Below are 15,634 nucleotides of genomic sequence, written 5' to 3'. Positions count from 1 at the left end.
TAAGACAGACCATAATAAAATTTTAACATTTACTTCAAGACAAGAAACCAGGCAAATGAAGTGGTGCAGAATTAGAGATTCATGCAGATATAAGGTTACCTGTAATACAAGAATTTCGAAAGTATAGCCTTCTGGTACCAATGTTCTTTACTCTTCTTTTTTCGTTGCCACTTCTGATCAATCAGCCTTTGATAAAACTCTTTCAGCCATGTCCAGTCCCCTGTCTAGGCAATATCATAAATATCAAATTAATGCCAAGAAGCAGCTACAAAGTAAACTAAGTGCCTTATTAACTTATGAATACTCATCCACAACAGCAAAAACCTCAAACCCCAAAAACCAGAAAATAACTTCCCAGCTAAAGCCTTGAATTGGTCATTTATTGAAAATGTGTCTTCTAGAAAAGTTACATTCTTACTGAAATGTTGACTTCATTAGAAAGTCAGATACACAGTAAGAGATTACACAGCAACAAATACTGATTAATAATAAAATTAATAGAATAGTACAGCAATACTGAAGTAATTAATGTGATGGGGGACATGGAATTTTAATCCTACAATACCATAAATATAGGACATCAGAGGCAGTTTGTGGGTAAACGGATTGCTGCAGAATACAGCACCTTTTGTACTCGCATATGGTTCTCAGGAATGTTGATACATACGTGCTTTCTTGCTCGCTACGCTATTCTTGAAATAATGCATTTTGACCATACGACATATTTAACAAAAACCAAACAATTAACCTGAGATGATCTCATGAAGAGTTCTTGAATGTCTAGCTCATCCAACAGAAGTGTCCGCCCAATGCGATGTACTGCCATGCTCACATGTGACTTGCTATAAGGGATCTTCAGGAGTTTTTTAATATTCTTGCAGGAGAAAAGAGAACAGAGATTATATTCCATATAATTATATTGCATTGTAAAACAATTCTTAGGAAATTGTAAGCAAAGAATACACTACTAACACTGGAGAGGCATGGGCAGGCAAATAAAACTTTATAGTGCCAGTGATTTTAAGGCAGCCATTCCACAAGAAGTTGCATTTATTGAGGTCAGAGAACACAAAGGACAGTGATAAAGAGAGCAAGTAGTTAGTATAAACCACATACGTGGTTTAAACATGATCTCTCTGTTTGGATCATCACAACCAGGTATCATCAAAAGTGACAAAAACATGCAAGTGGATGGTTTGGATATTAAAAGCTTTATCGTCACCACATGGATACCAACACTTTGTCAGATATCCAGGGGAATTTGGACAGACATCTAAGTCTGAATAATAATCTGTCAAACATGTATGTTTCTTCTTCTGAATAGCTTTATCTGAATTCTGCAGATATTACCAGCACCAAAAAAGCTGGCAAAAATCAGAGGAAAGAAGGAGGTTGGAGGGGGGCTATCTCTTCTAGATAAGACAAAAAAAGAAGTCATCTTAGGAGTAATAATTTACATCAAAATAACCAAATTCAAACACACGAGACAACTACACTGCAAGACTGATGTGCTGCATTCACTGAACTGCGTATTTTAGGTGATGATTATTTGTAGAAATCCACAGGAAATATGATTTTATCTATATATTTCTTAGTGATCACAACTCCCTTAAATGACAGAGCAGAAGTTAAACGATCTGTTTGTGTTTCACTAGGGGATCTATACTTTTCCTCAAAGGGCACAAAGATGACAGAAGCTATGACAGCATCTTAAAATAAGGTTTACACAACATAAGAGTTTGAATGATGGAACATACATACCTCTGAATCAGAAACAACATCGACATCATTCCCAACTGAGTCAATGAAGTCATACGCCATCCCAAAGCTATTTAGAAAATACTACAAGTTAAGACAAATGCAGGGTGACAGTAAAAAGAGATCTCCTTCTCCAAAGCTTATTAAATCTTTGAAAGCTTTTTTTTATCAAAAGAAGAATCTAGCTAAACATTACCAGGTGTAACAATCTAAAGTTAATTAACAAAATCATTTTGGCATTCCTCAAGTTTTCCAAAGATATCACTGGAAGTGCTCAGATCCAATTTCAAGATGTTCTAAGATGTATTTTAAGTTCCACTGAAATCAAGAAAATCAGAACTATTTAAAGTGTTTGTTAAGACAGCTATGGGAAATTAGAGAAATTGATATCTTATTTTTTTAACTCTAAAAAGGAGAACAGTTTTTCAAAGTGCTTAATGCCTTAAAGATAAGCTCGTTAAATTCTTTCATTTTAGCAGCTGTAATTTCATTTTATCTCTTATTTATGTTTTCTAAAACTGGCCCACATTTTAACAAACACATCCTTGTATCTTCAGCCACTCTCATAAAGGCCTCTTTAAATTACAAGCTATTAAATTAGACTATTTCAATGTACATATCATTCTTTCAAATTAAACCAGATATTACTATAACGCAACCAAATACATAACACATGTCTGAAGTGATATTTTCACAATTAGCTTTTTAATACTGACACTAGAGACAGAGAGATTAAACTGCTAGCCTCTATTTGACAAAAAAAATAGTAACCAAAATACACAGGAAAAAATGCATAAAGCCCTAAGAAACATATTACCCTGCTCAAAAATGTACACCTCCTAAAACAGATTATGAGGATTTAAACACAGACCCTCCACAAACTGTTAAATTTCACTAACTAGTTGACATGGTCTGAATTTGCTTGCCTAGTACAGGATTTAAGCCTCCTGTTTGTAAACACACTGAAATCAACTCATCCAACTCTTTAACAAACATCCATAATGAAAGGTAACACTGTTTTTTTGGGTTTACCCCTTATTTCATCTTCTGTGTTCACTCTTGACATGACTATGGAATTTCTTTTGCCACTAGTTAGCCAGTTCCAGTTTCTAAAGATCCGGAACAGCTATAAATTAGCTCTGTAACTTTCACGGGAAAGCACATTTGTTCCATTTTCACCTGTTACCAAAGGCAGAACGACTGGCTGAACCAGTCTAGTTTGATTTTGACCAACTGACAACAGCTAACCAGAGAAGAACATGAAGTCAGTTTGACTGTCTCAGGCAAGGTGTCAACATGCACTTGAAAAAAAATAAATAGCAATGCCAGCATCATTAATCATTTACAAAGGAGACAAGTTTATAGCATACAGGCAAGAACTAAGGATGAAAAATTAGAGGGAGAATTGTTAAGAAAAAGCAATAGCTAGCTGCTATGGTAAAAAGTCTGTACTTTGAATTACATAGGGTCCACGTTCACTATTAGTATTATTCTTAAAGGCCTGGAAAAAAGAGCTTGCTGTTACTTACCTCGAAAACGGTTTACTTTTTTTGTTGTTGCCAAGAATGGTTGTACCTACTGGTCCCAGCTTAGCGCTTTCACGTAACCAATTGGCAGGTGGAAGTTTCAAGTCTGTTTTCTCCTGAAGACGGGCAAACGCTGCTTGCGGTGGGGCAGATGAGTATTTCACCACCGCGCTGCTTTTCACTTCATTGCCTCCAAGCAACAATACCGACCCCTAGTTTTCAAAGGGAAATTAGTCTTTCAATTATAAAATAATAGCAATTAAAACTATCAGACTCGGTCTGTGATAAGCTATTTTTAATGGTAAGCGACCAAAGCCCAGTCCTGCATTCACTTATAACCTTCTCCTGCATATGCTCATGAGTATTTCAGTTACCCTGATTCCAACACTTGCGTCAAGCGCATGCTCCGCTTTATGAGTTATAAGGCTAACGTGCTATTAAGGTCAGCTCCCCACAGAATGTGAAATTACTCAGAAAGGCCAAAACTAAAATGTAGTCCACACTAATGCCTCAAAAGTTTGCGAAAGTAAGTGTTCACTAACAAACACCAACATTAAAGCTAAACACGTTTCTGTCTTAATAAGTAAGCATTGTGACTGCATATTTCTTTTCAAACACAGCAAAATACATAGCTGTCACAGTTGCATTAAGAGCTTTGATCCAACACACATTGAGGGAAAAATAGATCCACAGGATACTATTTATGTAAATGCAACGCAGCACACTGCACTTAAGCATAACAACAGAAATACTGCTTGCAATTAAAGCTTAATCATAATTAGTACGTTCCCTGCTGTACTCCAGCCCTGACAATAGCATTCCCTTACTCGCCGAACTGGAAAGAGGATGCACGCCTATGAGGCAACTTAAAACATTACTGTGGGCTGTGTTTACAGCCCCGCGCCTGCCGCACCGAAACCGGCAGCGCCCGGCGCCCCGGTCCGCCGCCGGCAGCTGCCCTCCCGCGCCTCAGCCCGGCCGGCCCCGCTGCACCGAGCGCCCGCCCGGCCCCAGACCGCCGCGGGTGCCACCGGCCGCCCCGCCCCGCCGCGCTGCTCCCGCGGGGCGCCCCGGGGCCGCCGAACGCCCCACACGGGGCGCGCTGAGGCGGGCGGTAGCGGCTCCGGGAGAGCGGGGGAAGCTGCGGGGCAGCAGCACCCCTCAGCCGCGGGACCCCCCTCCCGCTGCCCGCACCGCAGGCAGAGCCGCGTTCCCCCCTCGCCGCCGCTACCTGCTTGGGCTCCTCCGCGTCTCCCCTCAGAGGGGCGGCACCCCCTACACCGCAGAGGTCCTCCATTTTCCGCCCGCCCTCCGGTGCCGGCCCGCGCTGGGGCCGGGGCGCTCCCTCAGGCGGAGGCGTCAGGCCGCTGTCAGCGCCCACTGCCGGTGGGGAGTGCGTCACGCCGGGAACAGGCACCTCTCGCGCGACTTCCCGAAAAGCCCCAGGAGGCGGGCTCTGGCCAATAGGAGAGCGCGGAGGGTGGGGCTGGCGGTAGGGGCGGGGCCGAGGCGTGAGGGGAAAGGCGGGAGCGGCGCGCGGTGGCAGCTGCCTGTGGGGCTGCCGGGTCGTTTCTCGCCCGGCTGAGGTGCTGGTTGGGCTTCCCTGGGCAGCTTCCCGCTCCCGCAGGGGTGATGAGCCGACAGCGGGTGGTTGCGGTGCGGCTGTACCAGCACCAGCAGCAGCAGCTAGTGCTGCCATGCCACTCTGTGCCGCACCAGAGAGTGAGGTGCTGCGGTCTTCAGGGCGCCGTTCTGTGTGGCAGGGAGCGGCCGAGCCCCTGGGGCCTGCTCATGGCCCGCGCTCCCGGAACCCGGCTGACCGGGGTTGTTCCAACCCTGACCTGAGAAAGGACTGGTGCATTGCCGTGTTAGGTAGCTTAGGTAAGGGAATGGGCCGGTAAGGCTTATTGATGGGGTGTACTGATGTGCTGGACAACTGTAACCTGCATGAAACCAGTGAAAACTTGGTGATGAGGCACCTTAGGGTGTGGGGGATCAAGAATTGCAGCGTGCTGGCCTCCGCTTACACACTGAATTTGACAAAGGCTTAGCTGTGATGGCCTAAGCAAGCAAATAGTGCCCAAAGGATTTTTAATACCTATTATTTTCCTCCTAATTTCTTTATTTTTGATGCCATGAGAAACAGTACAGGTCAGAAAGCACAAATGCTGACTGCCTGTCATCATCCTCCTAGACTATATATATATATATATATATATCAACCAGGCCAGGGCCTGTTTTTTACAGGGGGGTACTTTTCTGTCCTGCCCCTGATCCTCGTGGAGCTTAGGCGATGCTAGTCGTCTTTGAAATTCTTTCTCTCAAAGTTGATTGAAAATGGCCTGAAGATTTGAAAATTGTTATGGGATCTCAGAGACAGAAAGTGCAGTTGCATAAGCCTTGTTTTCTTGGTGAACCAAGCTAAAATACTCTGATTTTGCATATATTGACTAACACAAAGCATATGTCTTTTAGCAGTAACAACAATATTATAAACACAACAATACACTTTGGTATGAAAATACACATATAGAATCTATTTAAGAAATAATGTTTTAAAGCTGTTTTAGTCAAACTTTTATTATATTGGACTATGCCTACTGCTATTGTAGACTGGCACAACTCTTCCTTAATTTAATTATTTGTGCCTTAGTTCCTTTAGAATCCTTTCATGGTGTTAGGAAGGGACCTTTTAAGTTTCATCCTTAAACTTTTTCAGCTTTACCCATATCTCACTGGAAAACAGCAGTAAATACAACACTGTTGCAGCCCTTCAGAAAAAAAGGGATTCTAGTGGAGTAATACTTTAAAAGCCAAAGTGCTGTTTGAGTTTGCAATAATGGGCCCCAAGTTACTGAATCTGAAAATTAGTAGAATGGAACGAAAACAAATTACAGGTTCCTCTGCCTGTCACGGTCTTTACCCTTCTCTAGTTGTTTCTGTCACTGGCTTACTCAGTCTTAAAAATAGCATGAGTTACCTCCACAGCCTTCTGACCTGATCCTGGCACATTCAGACATCAGTACAGTTCATTACAGTCAAGGCTGAGATGACAATACAATCATGAAAGTTTTTCAAAACATGTTGCTCTTACAGTTTGTTTACAGTTGTTTGGTTTTTTTTTCTTAACCAACATTGCATGACCTGGAACAGCTTATTTTTCATAAAAAAGGTTTACATTAGTCTATGTAAATCATCACAGAAGTCATTTACCTACTTTTGTACTTAAAAGTAACTTGCAGCATGGCATCATTAATAACAAGTTCCACGTAATCGCTCTTATCTGTATTATCAAAAGTTCAACAGACACTTAGAGAAACAAAGTAGATCATTTAGAAGAAAGCCTTGAAAAACTCCATGATGGCAGCTAGTATTCCCAGATATCATTACCTATGTCCGACAGTAAGATGGAAAACTAGATTTTCCCGCGGGAACTTTGTAATTGCACTTTGTAGATGGCTATGACTGTCTGAATCACTCATACTTAACTAATACAAGTACCGTGTTTTTTCCTGTTCCATTTGCCAGCCATGGTATCTGATTCCCACACAAGTTAGCCTTGAATATCAGTATACTGGAAAACAGGCCACTTACCATAAAAGTGTCATGTTCTTTACAGCCTGTCAAGGCCCAGGAGGCAAAGTCTTGGTTTCTGCTTGGTTCAGTGAGAAGTTCTGCCTTGTCTACAGCTCACCCACAGGCTCATTTCACGGCACGCAAGAGCTTTGTGCCTCAGTTTTTCTTTCTGTGAAATAAGCCCTACATTTTGGTTGGTTCTCCACTTCCCCATCCATAAAAATGTGTTACAAAATGTTATAGATAAAAAAACCCAAGCCTGCTGCATCGATCTTGGGGACTATGTAATACGAATGAATGGATTAGGGAGTTCTCTGGCCAGCCGGCGAGTGGCACGGTGCAGATGGCATCCGTGCTCCGGCACTGTCTGCCACCCCCAGATTCCCTGAGGGACACAGTCCCCCGTGTGCTTCCCTGAGCCCCTGCCTGGGCAGCGCTTGCCGGCAGAGCGTGCTGGCAGTTAAATAGTACAGATGTTTACAGGTCAGTGCTCAAACTTGAAGGCAAAAATATCCTTAAGGTGCCGCCAGGTTTTTTTTTTAACAAATCTTGTTTGTGTCGGTGATTAATTTGTGTGGATGTGTAAAGCGGTTTTAAGAAGAGTGTGAAGTTACATCTTAAAAATACCCCTGATGTCCTTTTTTTCTCACAAATGGCCCTCCTTTCTTCAGATGTTGCCATTCAGATTGTAGAGTGTCATTGAAGTAGTTGTGCAGAACTAATTAATTTTTAAACGGAACTCCATTTCCCTCCCATTTTAAGACAGCATTCAACACTTCCACCAAGTCTTTTTTCCCCTTCTGCAGTCGGCGGGTAAGAGCAGCGTTGCCTCCGCCCGCCTAGGTCTCACCGAAACACCAGCATCACTTGGTGACGCAGTCAGGGAGGGGCTGACGTCACGGCGGAGGGTTCCCCCCCGGCCCGCCCCTCTCTGTGAGCGGGACAAGCGGCCGCCGTGGCAGCCGGGGGTCCGGGCGGAGCGGCCGGGGGCACGGAGCCATGCCCAAGGGCGCGGGGTCCCACCCCAGCGAGCAGCAGCGCACCGGCGCCTGGGTGAGCGCCGGGCTTTTTTATCCTTAAACTCTCGAAAAAACGCCGTGCTAAGGGTCCCTTAGCCAGAAAGGAGGTTTCCCGTTCCTGATGTTTATGAGGAAAAACCGCCCTGGGTATTCAGAGGAAGTGTGCTAAAACAAACTCTGGCAGGACTTTTTTTCCACTTTTCCAACAATGTTGGAGGTCTCTTATTTTATATTTAGTCCTAGCTGATTTTCTTTATCTTCTGGAAAATGCCAGCTGGCATTTGCCTCGGTTATCGCCCGCTGGAGGCCTGGGTGGGGAGGTCTGGGCATCCCAGGGCACGGCTGGCACAGGCTGTTCTTCAGTCTCTCAACCAGTGGGCCTAGCATTTGGCTGAGCTGTTCCCCAGAAGTTTTGTGCTTTCAAACCTACGGTCATATAACAGCGGGAGCAGCATGGGGGGAAAAAAAAAAAAAGACGTTAAAGCATAAGTGGTTTTGCTAGTTGGATTATCGCTATGTAAACAGTTTTTGGAAAGTTCCTGGAGAAATAATATTCATGTCTGTTTTACCGATCTATGTCATAAGGTCTTTATGGTAGGGTTTGTGTTGTGTGTGGGAGGCTCCTGATTCTTCCAGAGGCCACTAGGTGCTGCTGCAATCCAAATAATAAAAAATAAATGGGAAAATAGTTTTGCGCACTTTTCTGATCAGATTTGTTTGGGGTTTTTTGTTGTTGGGTCACAATTTTCATTATTTTCTAGTTTGCTCATGTTGGAGTATGCCAGAGTCAACCTGAGTCAACTACAAGCTCTGCACTAAAACAGGTCCAGAACTCAGCAGCAGCTCAGTATATTGAGGATAGATTGCCGCTAGCATACAGAGCTCGGGAGCAGGTGAGTTACTGTGGCAATACAGTCAATTTACAGAGCGCCTTTTTGCAAGGTATCACTTGCTAAGTTGTAAGTAAGAATAGCACTTAGAGTAGTTAGCAAAGCAGTCATAGCGAACTGGCAGACTTTCTGCCTCAGGGAGTAAAATGATTGCTAGCTGTGCTGAGGAAGAAACATGTTTCGCTGTTACTCAGTTATATTTTTGGATACTGAAAGTCCTGCTGTAGTTATTGCTGTATTCCAGCATCAATTACTTTTCCCTTTTATTAGCTACTATAGCTGTTTGAGACACATTTATGTGCCAGAACATATTATCATCGATCTCAGTCCGAAACCTGTGTGCAAAGCCCTATAAGGATGTTTAATTGAAATTTCATGATCTGTTTTGAATTCAATGTCAGAAATTCTGTCTATTCAGGCAAAGGATTATTTTTTTAATCATTAAAAAGTTACAAGCTTCCCATCTGAAACACTTTTAAGGCTTGCTTAAAAATGAGGAGATTTGGGACAATTTTGGAAACAAACAAAATACAGTATTTTAAAATCACGAGTATTTAAAATATTACAATTTCATAAGCACGTTTTTATGTCCTTATTTTATCATCACACTGAGCTTTGCTTTATCCACCCACTTTGTGCACAGAATATTTTCTATTTTCTTTTTCTATAAGCATAGCAGTTATATTGAGTTCATTTCACACATTTTGCTATAATGAAGAGCAGAAATGGGCTAGAAAGGAATATTTAAAAGGGAAGCTTGGGGCTAGTGAAAAGAAAAGGAGAAGATTTTACTGTAACATACATATACATTATGCTGATATTACATATACCTCTCTGCGGAGCATCTGGCCTTAGCCACCGTCTGAAAAGGAGAACCAGGTTAGATGGGCCTTTTATCACACCTGTATGACTGTTCACCTGATGTTTTATGCCTTGTATTTACCAGGCCTTCACTGTTAATTAGTGGAATTCCTGTCTGTCATAAATGAAGAATTAAAATGAGGTCAGCAGTGAGAGTACGAAGATGCATTAAAGGCTAAAATGTGATGTCACAGGAGCAATCTGAGAAAGTTTGTTTATGTGACATTTTTAAAAAACGCTGGTAGAGAGTTGGAAGCTCACTGCATGTGAAGCTGGATGTCTCTAATCTCTCTGTATGAGGGAACTCACTGGCTGTGAGGTTAATTACTTTTGTCAGAAATACAGTACTGTTTAAGCTTACATTACCTCTTATTTCTTACTTCATGGTAGTCCTGTAATTATTCTGTAATAGGTTTTTTAACCATTAGTTAATATGGGGAATCCTTCCAAGATATGATATTCAATATTTACCATCTTGGTTTTCAATTTTCCTGCAGCATATAAGCACTAGTAATAAACACTATTCCTAAAATGTTAAGATTGACGTGTAATTGCAGTAGGATATTTTAGTAAGTCTTACATTTTACTGACTTAGAAGGTGCTTATTTTTAAACACATCTATGAGAATGTTTCTGTTGAATTTACTTACTCATTGAACTATGGTCTGTTTGAATCTTTATGAGAAAACAAGTGAACGTGGTGGCACGTACCTAAAAAAGGTAGAGAATCTGTCTAGTATACCAGATACCCTAAGATATGATCATGCAGCTGACTCCAGGCAGGCAGAATATGTATTTGGTAATTTTTTTTGCTGGATCAGGCCTCCAGTTACATTTATCTTTAGAACTGATTCAGATCCACTTACTCTTGAAACACGTTTTTTAAATTGTGTTACATTCAAACTTGCTCTTCTGTTTGGAGGTGAATATCATAGTTGGAACATGCAAAATGTATTCCACAATGTTAAAAGTAAAAATTGCTAGAGCATTTACAGAAAAAACATAAAGTTCCCAACATGAAGCAGGAAAATAATGCTTGGGGAAGAACAGAGGCAATCTAATAGTCCAGAAGAGTTTCCAGTGTTTCAATGTTTAGCTGTTTTAATAATATTGCAATGATATATAATAAACGCACTTTAAAAAAAAAGTTAAATTACTTTTAAAATAGTTCTTTTGCAGCTGTCCTTTTTTCTTCTAAAACTCTATATTCATTTTAGAGACTGGATGAACATTATGTTAAAGAATGAGATTATAAATGAGTTATGCAATTAATACCTCCTCCACTTCCCCTGCAACAAGCAGTGTCTATGACATTCAGTACATAAATCATAGACTAATTCAGTTTTGAGGTCCCTTTTGTAGTTCATTTTAATTAGCTTTAGACTTACTGGTGAATCAAACAAGGCAATCCTGACATATATCTAGTATTTTGCTGCTTGCAGACAGAATGTATAATTTCTTAGTTGAAAATTCACACTTTTATATTAATAATGTGTATATTGAGCAAGTCAAGGGAATGCAAATCCTCCTGATGATTTTTTTTTTTTTAATAAAATAAAATACAGAGGGTTCACATTTCCCCTATAAAATTGTGTCCAGTTGAAGACTTAACATATTCATATGACTTCTGTGTTAGGACATAGGCAGCTGTAATTTCAGCATCTGTCCCAATACAAGAACTAAGACTAGTAGACTCCAAACAAGGTATGTGAAAATTCATATTTTTTTGCTATAATTTCTTTTTTTCAGAGAGCAGTGAACAACAATTTCCCATTTTCTTCTCATGACAACAGACACTGTCTACAGAATGTAGGAGAGTATTTTGATTTTGTAAGTACCCAGCATTAAGAAAAATCAAGCAAGTTCATATCTCTCAGTCTGCCAGAGATTAAACACAGTATCTTTACTCTCCCCTGCAAACATTATAGATGCTAAAAATTGTGAGAAAAATGCAAACAGCAAAGAAAACCACACTTTTTATTAGTATAGGGATGGGACTTCTCGGGGGCTGGCACAGGTATACAGCAGTACACATGGTCGTTGAGAGTGGCAGAATCCAAGGGGAGCAAAACCCCCATGATTTGGGTCTCTGACAGGCATACAGCAGCACACATGGTCGTTGAGAATGGCAGAATTCAAGGGGAGCAAAACCCCCATGATTTGGGTCTCTGACAGGCATTTTCCAGCGATCCTGGTTTTTATGTCTTAACATGATTTTGTACCCAGTTATATGTCCTATTAGTCTGCTTCAAGTAATTGGCCTTCTGATGAACTTCTGTGGGGGTCTCAGCCACTCATAGTTCACAGTCCCACATATTTGGTTCAGATTTATCTTTGTCATAAGTTTAACCAAAATCCATGGGACACCCACAATATATCTCCAGAATGTATTATTTTCCAATCCACATCTCTTTATAATACACCTGTTTAAATGTATGTTGCAGAAGCCTCAACTTTGGATAGAATTTAAATTGTTTTGGGCTTTTCTGTATGGTGAATAGTTTCATGTTTTTCCACTTTTCTTAGATTGTTGACATCCTTCTAGGCAGCAAAAGAAATAGTGCAGTTCACAAGATAATGAGTAGAGGAGGAAGCAGCCAATTGTGATATTCAAAGTTGGTCTGACTTTGGGCTTTCTTAGACCTAGATTGTTTGGTATTCATTATTCACTGAATAACCTCCATTTCTGTGTGCTTTGTGCAGTATCTCATAGTTTTAGAGATATTGATCAACCATAATTCCAAATAAATTTCCTGCAAGCTATGGAGTGTGAAAATCAGGCTCTGTCTCTCTGTGTTTGGACACACAAGGGATAGTTTTGAAGATTCAGATTTCATGGTCTGTCTCAGTTTCTTTACTGCAGTCCAAATATAAAATTATTAACCTATTTCTTTGGGTTACTCTGTAGATTAATTTAGCCGAGTATAGCTGAATAGCTTTGAGTATATAGTACGCTACAGAAATGCAAAGTATAAGTGGTTTATTAGTACGAAGAGATGGAAGGTCAACAGATTTCCCATTATATATGCAACGAGAAATGTTCATACAGGCAAGTCTGACAATATTATTTTTAACTTGCTAAAGATCAGCCATGAGTTCTTGAAATCACTGTGGTAACAGCTTCGTTAACTTCCCAGTGGGGTAGTGACTGTTACAAGATTCATCTGTGAAACTGTGATTGTGAGTCATATGTTTACATGAATTTTTCTTTCACTTTTTTTCTAGGGTATGGGCCGGAGGAAGGTGGAACCAGAGAGACGGCAACAGAACTCACAGAACTTCTTCCTATGGGCTCATGAATCAGTTCCTAGCAACAAGGATGGCTTAACCATTTATCAGACATCATTTGTGAAAGATCAAAATACTGAGAGCCCATTTTGTAGGCGGCATCCAAAACACCACTCAGAAAAATGTTGCACTGACAAACCCATTCCTGAGAATGAAAAAGCCCTGCAGCCAAACAAGTCATCTTAATTTTAAAAACACCTTTGTAGCACCAACTTAACATCATCAGAGCCTTTTCTCAAGATCTGGACTGCTTGTTACTCAAACAGATGATGAAATAAACATTTGTGTAAAGTGAATGTGGTAGTACAGTTGAGAGTTCATTGAAATCAACAATCGTATGTTACTCTGAAGACATATATTACTATCAAAATTTCAATGAAGAGGAGCATTATAAGGAAAAGAATGATTGTACATATTTTTAGAAATACCTCTATTAGGAGAACAGAGGTAGTGATTGTACTTGCGTTATTTGATACTGGTTTACCCTCATCTTGATACAAAAGCTCCTTCAACTTCAGTATCAGTGGTATGGCTGTACTTCAAGCAGCTGACAGCATCTGTGTTGACAGAAGTATATGATGGAACTGGATCTTTGACGGTTTACCATGACAGGGAGCCAAAACTGCGTATTCAGGTAAGAGAGAAACTTTTCTGAAAGCTTTCATGGCTATGAAGGGAGGTTACTACCCATTAAAGAAACTAGATAAAAAAGAAGCTGCGCATTGGATTGCTGTGCAAAATAGCTGTAATGTTTGGTTGTAACACAGCAGTTGTGTAAGTAAAGAAAGAAAGGATGTTGTAAACAATGTTTGCATGCCTGTGTGCGCGCTCGTAAAATGTGAGTGTATGTATGTATGTGTCATTCGTGGCCATAAGGGGGGAAAAAAAAGCTCAAGCTGAAAGTAGAAGGCTGCATGAAGGTTTGAGTTTGAGGTGGACTGGATCTGAAAAGAACTCATGATTTATAGTTACATGTCCCTAAAGAAGTGAATTCAGAACCAATCCTCCAAGTGCTCTGCTCCCAGAATGCTTACTGGCTTTAGGATACGGAAGGCATCAGAGTCAGACCTCCAAATAATGTGTTTTCCTCTTCTGGATAATTTCCATTAATATCAATAAAATAATAAACCAAACTCTGTATCTCAAAATATACTAGAAATAAGCTTGTTGCTATGCAAAATAATGTTGGCTAAAAAATCTAAGCATTAGTTTATGGGATAATTTCCTTTGTTTACAAGATAAATGGAAAAATAAACCCTCAACCCTTAGAATTCCCTGCATTGTAAGAGATGCCTTGAAAATGAGTTATGTTAAGAAATGATTTCTGCCTCTTAGTGAACAGATATATCTTTTTGTATCAGCATGCAATGGGTGACCTTTTGTGTGCCACCAAAATAGATCGTATTAGAATATTTCTCCAAATGTGTAGCAATTTTATTAGCACATGCTGAAATAATAAACTTTTTTTTTGTATGAATTTCCCCCTACTAAAGTTCTTGGGGTGCTGCACAATACGTAGAAATGCAAAACATCATTGAACAATGTAAAAACAGATAAAAAGCCAAGTAACATAGCGTTATTAAAAAGAATTATTTTTTCACAAAGTAAAGACAGCCTGCCTGACAACTCTAGAGTCAGAATTTCCAGAGCTGTAGCCAACAATTTCATCTCCAAACTGCTTCAAAACTAAAGAGTATGCCAATCACATGGTAAATGAAGTACCCCATGCTGTTTGGCATACTCAAGAGGGCAATCTTGGACCTCCATCAGAAGGAAGAAACACATTCTTGCTGCATTAGTAATGTTTATCTGTGGTTTAGCATTACAACTGGATATGGTGAAATAAATTGCTGTAGTTTGTTATGCCTTAAAACACCAATAGAAAGATTCCAGGTTTTTTTTCCCCCCTCTCCCTCCCCCCCCCCCCCCCCCCATTTTGACTCAAACATGGATTTTTTTAAAAAGTAACTGTGGATTCATATATGTTCTCAACGATATTGTGATAAAGATTCCAGAGGAGAAATGAGAAAGCTCATGAAACCTCTATCCAAACTGAAATACACAGTGCTGGATTGAACAAAACAGGTGATTCCTACATAACTCATGCTCTGGCTGCGTTTCTTGGGTAAATAACATGCGATATAATACACTGAATTTTGAAATGAATGATAAAAGCCTCAGATAAATTCAAGAAAGTCATAGCCTTGCATACTTCAGATAGAAACCATCAGTTTTGTTTAATCTTGACAATGTCTCTGAGAAGAAAGACCCATAGAGTTAAAATATTTTTGCAATATGGGGTTTTTCCTTCTTGGGGGATGGATGAGAGGGGAGGAGGGCTGGTAACTCCCGTAAAGGTTTCCTAGTCAGTGCAGGAAAGTGCTCCCAGCTGGTAGTTAATTAGGATCAGACGGGTGTAGGTAGGCTCAGCAGAACGAGCATACTATGGGTTAACTTAGCCAAGTACTACTCTGGAGAAGTAGGTGGTGCTGATAAAGATGGACTTTTTTGTACCTTGTTTTATTTAAAAAAAAAAAAAAAATCCAAGTGAGTTTGTTGCAAAATTTTCTTGAACAGTATTGTCAACAGTTTGAACACAGCCAAAACCTCTTTACAGAAACAACAGGCTTCATACTATAATCTGAATGAGCAGCTATCGTTGCTCTCTGTTTTTTCTGCTGAGCCTACAGCAATTTAGGGACTGTCTATACAGCTTT

General features: G+C 40.4%; 2 protein-coding genes across 2 annotated transcripts in view; one reads left to right on the top strand and one right to left on the bottom strand.

The window, feature by feature from the left end:
• Window positions 1-4,581, bottom strand: part of EDRF1 (erythroid differentiation regulatory factor 1) — a 28,191-nt gene extending 23,610 nt beyond the window's left edge. The window contains exons 1-5 of the mRNA XM_059821062.1: window positions 4,516-4,581; window positions 3,288-3,496; window positions 1,762-1,828; window positions 749-874; window positions 100-224 (exon numbers count right to left, since the gene is read on the bottom strand). Coding sequence (XP_059677045.1) covers window positions 100-224; window positions 749-874; window positions 1,762-1,828; window positions 3,288-3,496; window positions 4,516-4,581 — 593 coding nt within the window. The remainder of the gene's footprint in view (window positions 1-99; window positions 225-748; window positions 875-1,761; window positions 1,829-3,287; window positions 3,497-4,515) is intronic.
• Window positions 4,582-7,859: 3,278 nt separating this feature from the next.
• TEX36 (testis expressed 36) lies at window positions 7,860-13,103 on the top strand. The gene is made up of 4 exons (XM_009820486.2): window positions 7,860-7,913; window positions 8,641-8,772; window positions 11,379-11,459; window positions 12,855-13,103. The coding sequence occupies exons 1-4, from the start codon at window positions 7,860-7,862 to the stop codon at window positions 13,101-13,103; spliced, it is 516 nt and encodes a 171-aa protein (XP_009818788.2).
• The last annotated feature ends 2,531 nt before the right edge of the window (window positions 13,104-15,634 follow it).

Source organism: Gavia stellata, chromosome 9, assembly GCF_030936135.1.
Source record: "Gavia stellata isolate bGavSte3 chromosome 9, bGavSte3.hap2, whole genome shotgun sequence".
NCBI lineage: Eukaryota > Metazoa > Chordata > Aves > Gaviiformes > Gaviidae > Gavia > Gavia stellata.
The sequence above is the reverse complement of the archived record's forward strand: the minus strand, read 5'-3'. Positions and strand labels throughout refer to the sequence as shown.